Source organism: Parasteatoda tepidariorum, chromosome 9 (genome assembly GCF_043381705.1).
Source record: "Parasteatoda tepidariorum isolate YZ-2023 chromosome 9, CAS_Ptep_4.0, whole genome shotgun sequence".
NCBI classification, from domain to species: Eukaryota; Metazoa; Arthropoda; class Arachnida; order Araneae; family Theridiidae; genus Parasteatoda; species Parasteatoda tepidariorum.
This window is the reverse complement of record NC_092212.1, coordinates 74,442,381-74,448,602: the sequence shown is the minus strand read 5'-3', so window position 1 is coordinate 74,448,602 and position 6,222 is coordinate 74,442,381. Positions and strand designations below refer to the sequence as shown.

General features: G+C 27.2%; 1 protein-coding gene across 1 annotated transcript in view; it reads right to left on the bottom strand.

The window, feature by feature from the left end:
* Nucleotides 1–1,355: 1,355 nt before the first annotated feature.
* LOC107439898 (chloride nucleotide-sensitive channel icln) overlaps nt 1,356–6,222 on the bottom strand; it is a gene marked incomplete in the record, with an annotated part of 15,670 nt that continues 10,803 nt past the window's right edge. Inside the window, 2 exon segments of the mRNA XM_043040237.2 lie at nt 1,356–1,572; nt 2,572–2,622. Of these exon segments, the coding sequence (XP_042896171.2) occupies nt 1,502–1,572; nt 2,572–2,622 (122 nt within the window).

Genomic DNA, 6,222 nt, shown 5'->3' with positions numbered 1-6,222 from the left:
AAAGAGTGAAGGTAAGTTACTTAAAAACATTCTCATAGGAGATTTTTATAAATGCTTTTATTTTTCATTATCTGGTCTTTATTATTCTGGATAATCAGCGTTCTACCGGGCTTGGAACTCAAATCTGGAGGGAAAAAAAATTGTGTTTTCCCTGTACATATTATACACAGTATTTTAAGAGGAAACACATTTACTGCAATCGTGTATGAGCTATATCGGACTAACTATCAAAGTTTTAACTGCTGGAAATAGTTAAATAATGTTATAGCAAATTAAATAGTTTAGTACAGTTGGAACATCAGTTTTGAATATACCATAGGTTACACATTAAATGGTCACCATTTTTTAAAAAACGAAAATAAGAAACAAATACAAATAACATAAGAACAAAATTCCCTATATTTTTCCAGTTATTTTTTAATTCTCTGTTCTTTCTGCGAAGTGGCAACCCTGCCTACTGTGTATGGCATAGTTGCTAAATAAAATTTTTAAGTCATGCTAAAAAATTTAGCACATATGCGACATATATTTACAGTTACCTTAATTTTATTTTATACAGGATGTGAAGCCAGATTTTTCAACAAAAAAAGCACCTTTTAAATACTTTTAAGCACCCAAAAAACATTTTTAATCACTTTCCAAAAAAATAAAAATCATAATTACGATCTGTGCAGGAATAAAAACTATTTTTTTCCTATTGTTTAAAGTTCTTAATTTAGAAACATAAAATCACTCAAATTCATGATAAAATAACTAATTTCTGATAAATAGTGCAGAGAAAATTGTGAAAATTATGCATTTTTCGTAATTTAGAATGACAATTGACAGGGCAAAGAAAAAAAATCTCTCTTTAAAAGATAAAATCAAGTACTTTTTACAAACCACGAATAAAAAAAAGCACCTTTAAGGGCTTTTAAAAAACGTAAATCAAAAATAAGCACCTTTAAGAACTTTTTAAAAAAGCTATGCACCCTGTTATATACGAATAACATATTACATGAATAACATAGTATACATAGGAATAACATGATATAACAGGGTTCCCACTCTATGAAGAGATTGAAATTCAAGGACTTTTCAAGGACCTCAACAAAATTTTCAAGGACCTTAATCTAAGACCAATTTTAAAAATTATTCTCTTCTATTTTACTAGAAGCAACAATGCTTGTTGTGGCAATAATTAATTTCAAATATAATACCTAAATGCTTTGCCTATATAGAGAGAAGAGAGTATATNAACTACACATCCCCCTAAATTGACCTCTCAAGCATTGCTCAGAAAGTGGTCAACTTTGTAGGCTTCACTGTATTAAAATTTCTGTGAATTCTAATGACCAGTTAAGAAAAGAGAGCAATGAAACACTTATGAAATTTTAATGTTTATACAAACATTAACATGAAACGAGTTACACATGAAATACATTACACATGATACGAGTGACACATGAAAGTATTGATGGACAACATTTATACAAAAGGAAGGGAATATGGAGTTATGTTTTTAAGCTTCTGCATCTTCAAACTGATCTTCATCCATGTCATATTCACCTTCATCTTCCTCATCACCCTCTTCTAGAAAATAAGACAAAATCAATTTAAAAATAAATTTGAACAGAAAAAAATTTTAAAGTTGCGAGCAAAAAATATAATTAGTGGCACAAAATTCTAATAATAGCAACTTATGTACTTGATAAAATAAGCTCTGTAGATTAGAAATGTGTGTGTCTTGAAGCAGCACTTCGTATGCAATTTAATTGATTTCAAGTAAATCTTAGATGCAGATTGCAAAATACAGCAGATTTGCCCATAAGAGTGCAAGAATCCTTCCCACCAAATCCAGCTCATTGTACGCACAAGCGAACCCCAAGTATTTCATCAAACATGTAAAATGATTGCCGATTTCATACGTTACGGACTGGCAGTAAGCAGAAATAGATTGTGGTTGGATGAATTGTGAAAATGTTGCATAGAACAATGTAAAAACCATGCATTTTACATAATTCGTGGTAAAAATCAACATGGTATGGAAAAAAATCTCATTTCAGAAAAGGAAAAATTAAAGCACTTTTCAAAAACTTCTAATAAAAAAAGCATCTTTAATCGCTTTTAAAAAAACGAAAATCGAAAACAAGCACCTTTTAGCATTTTTTAAAAACGCCAAGCACCCTGATGTAGGTAATAGCAGTAATGATATATCTAAATGTGATAAAATTCACATGGTTTCAATGACATAAAATGAAAATTCTATGGTTCATAGAATTAAGGTTTAATGTAAATTAAATAAATGAATTCTTTGATGTTTAAAAAAATCTAAAGTAACAAAAAGAAAAAAATGCTAATTCCAAAACCACAATCATACTGAGCTATTTTTTAAACAAAAAACTAAACAAATAATTATAAATTTTATCTATAAGTTACAAAATAATAATATTAAACATGAAAACAAGGCCATATAAAATAGTAAAATGCTTCAAAAATCAATTTAAAAAAAAAAATTATATAACTATCATAACAAACAGTTGATACTTAATACAATAAAGAAACTTCTAAAAAAATAAAAGAATAGATTACCTTCAACAAAACCATTTTCAATGTTGAAGGATGGCATAATTCCTTCATCATCTGAAATAGTTCATAAAGGATGGTATTAAAAAATTATTATTAAAAATTATTAAATTATTATTAAAGATATTAACAAAAATACTAAACTAGTAAAAAAATATATAGTAAAAGTCCTTTAACACTTTCATATGAAATAGTTCATAAAGGATAAATTATATGAACAAAAATAGTAAACAAGCAAAAAATTGCAGTTTCAGTCTAAACTAATAAATATAAACTAGTATGAAAATATACATTAAAAGTCCATTAACTTTTTCATCTGATATTGTTCATAAAGGATAGATTATATGAACAAACAAAAACTCAACTATCAGTCTAAACTAGTAAGAAAACATACGTCGGCTTCGGGTCATATTTTCATTTTTATTTCCTTCATTTTCTTTTTCTTTATTGCTACATTTTTCTGAAATTTCTGCTGCTTTTTAGCACATTTTTTTCAAAGAAGTTTTTTCTATTTAGAATTAAAAATATTTGTGTTTTCTTTTAGTACAGTTAAAGTCTATTAACACTTTCATTGCAGAAATGTCCCATCCCCTGCGCTTAGAGTTCCCTTGCAACACTAAAATGGAACAAAGCGCAAATTCCTTTAGAACTTGTTCAATTTATTTTAAAAATTATTATGAATTGAAATCAATAACCATATTCACTAATACAACACAGTGTTTTCATCATAGAAAAAAAATGGGTGAGAATTTCTCACCCTTTCTCAAAAACAGGGTGAGATTTCAGAAAGTTAAGTGCGATTTCTGAAAACTAAAAAACACAAATAGACTTGAAAAAAAAAATAATTTTTTTTGTTATAATAAATTTTTAACGTCTTCTATTTTTTAAAGCATTGAATATTTTTGGTGCATCATNTCTTCTACTTTTTAAAGCATTGAATATTTTTGATGCATCATCATAGAAGATTTTGCCTTTACAAGGTATTTGTCCATCTTGCATAAGTNAGGATTTAATGCTTGACAATCTGTGAGAGCACGGAACATCACATCAACTTTAAAAATAAAAAGCACAATATTACCCTAAAATAAATCAATTCTAGAAGATAATCTAAAGAAACAGAATTTTTCTAAACCATGTTTTAAGTACAAATATAATTCTCCTTCTCAACACTTCTCACCAATTAAGAAACAACTTTGTTCGACCTGTACTATTAACCAGTGTTATCTAGAAATAAAAAATTTTCGGGAATAATTTCACTCTATTAATCATAGAGGAAATTTGATTATCAGCAGCAACATGCTTCTTGGATTATAAATAAAAAATAGTTATACTAATAAATGAATTTTTTTTCTGACCTATTAGTTTGATCCATGGTTAAAAACAAAAAATATTGATGTACGTCAAAAACTAGCCCTGCATTGAGATAATTCTAAAAGCTACAAATACATGAATAATTCTACATTAAATCAACCAATAAAAAAGAATTTTGTTTTTAATTCGACAACTTAGATTTCAACAAGTTTGTAGAGCTTGTTTCTGACTTGGAAAAAGTACCCAAGTTTAGATCCTATGCATAATATTTGTTCCGGAGAACTAAATATTATTCGGTTTTTAATGGCACTTCATAAGATATATAAGACAAAGTTATTTTGAAAAATGATTTAATGTTAAAAACTAAATTTCTAAAAGACTCTAAACTAAAACTTTCACTCTTAATAAAAAATATTTCTTTTTTTACTCAACTCCTTTTTAGCAACGTGCGTGCCAAATTTTATGGTGGTATTCGTAAAGGATTTTAAGGTAGATAATATGTTTTTGAGTTTAACAGTGGCAAATCATGCAATAAAAGCAATATTGTGCACTGTTTCAAGAACAGTCAGTGTTAAACTAAAAAACAAATTTTTTTATGAGTTCATGGAAGTACCATCCCTAAATTTGACAACAAGCATCATTAAAAACGTATAAAATATTTTAAAAAAATAAATAAAAATTCCAATTTTAAGTTTTTTAAAAATGTAATTTTTTTTAAAAAGAATTTTTTAGCGTAAAGAAGAAATAGGTGTTTTTAAAAGATTATTTATTAACAGGACATTTCATCAACAAGTTTGTTTCACCAACAAGATCATTTTTTGACAAGGTAATTTCATTTACATGATATTTTCATCGCATGGCTCGTTTCGTTGACAGGGTAACACGCAACTTTGAAACAACATTTAGGGTTTCTTACATTGCGTTGTACATAATTTGCTTGTCTATGGGCTGAGAAGATTTATTAAATCTAGCTTTCTTTCTAGAAAAACAAAGTTCCTAATCTACAAAATTCTTGTCAGGCCAGTCTTGACATACGCTTCTGAAGCTTGGGCAATGACAAAACTGGAGAAAATTTGTATCACAATAATTGAGAGAAAGATTTTGCAAGGTATATTTGGTGGTGTAAATGAAAACAATAACTGGAGAAGGAGACTTAACTTTGAACTGTGCAAGATTTATAAACAAACCAATATTATTAAATACATAAAAATGAATTGGATGACCCACGGGTTTCAAATGAGTGATGACAATACAATAAAAAAGATACCACTTTATAGACTCACTGGAACAAGAAAGCGGGAAAGGCCGTGGTTGAGATGGGCTGCCTCGGAGAAGTCTGATTTTCTTGCAATTAACGAAAAGAAATGGAGATCAAATATAAACAAGGTTGGCAAGTTTCTGCCTAAGTGGTTAAAACCACTGGTAGAAACTGGTTAAAACCGGCATGGCAGAAACCCCTTTCTACCACAGTTGTGGCAGAAACTGGCAGAAATTCAGAAAATGACATAAAAGTAAGTACTGAGATTGACATACAATGGATAATTCATAGAAAAAACAATTAAATGTTAAACAAAGTACAATTTATTTACAAAATTATCACCATTCAAAATCAAATACAGTACAGAACCCGTTCAGGGTTCCCACTCTTTTATCAAAGCAAAAATTAAGCACTTTTAAGGACTTTTATCAAAAAAATTAAGGACTTTTTTTGTAGAAATTAAGGACCTTAAAAATGATTATTTATCATCAAATAAAACATCATAGATTAATAATAATAGATTAAAAAAATGGAATAGCTTTTCTTCAACTCAGTCATCCTTTAAAAATTTTTAAAAAAAAAACTAAATAAAGAAATCTTCAATACAAATAATCTATATTTAATTAAGATTAAATTGCCTTTAATCACCTCACATAGCTTTTAAGAATATAAAGAAAAACTCAAAGAATTCTGATTAAACATTAAATTTTCTATTTTAAAAATAGAAAGAAATTGTGTAAACAGATAGAAATATATAAATTAAGATGGTAAATTCATTAAATTAATAAAAATATTATTTTGAGTGACTGATACTAAACCAAGACAAAAAGAAACTAACAAATATAAGTTTATTGAGGTTAAGACAATTATTTTAAACCAAGTAAAACCTAATTATAATAAGCTAAAGATATATTAAAATCACAAAATATAAAAAATTTAATGATTAAAATCAGAATATATTCAGTACCTAACGACTTAGATTTTTTAAAAATAATAATAAAAATGTTACAAAATATTTTACATACATTACAAATTTTAAAAAAAAGAAAATGTCCACTTAAATAAAACATTTTTTAAATTATTTGTTG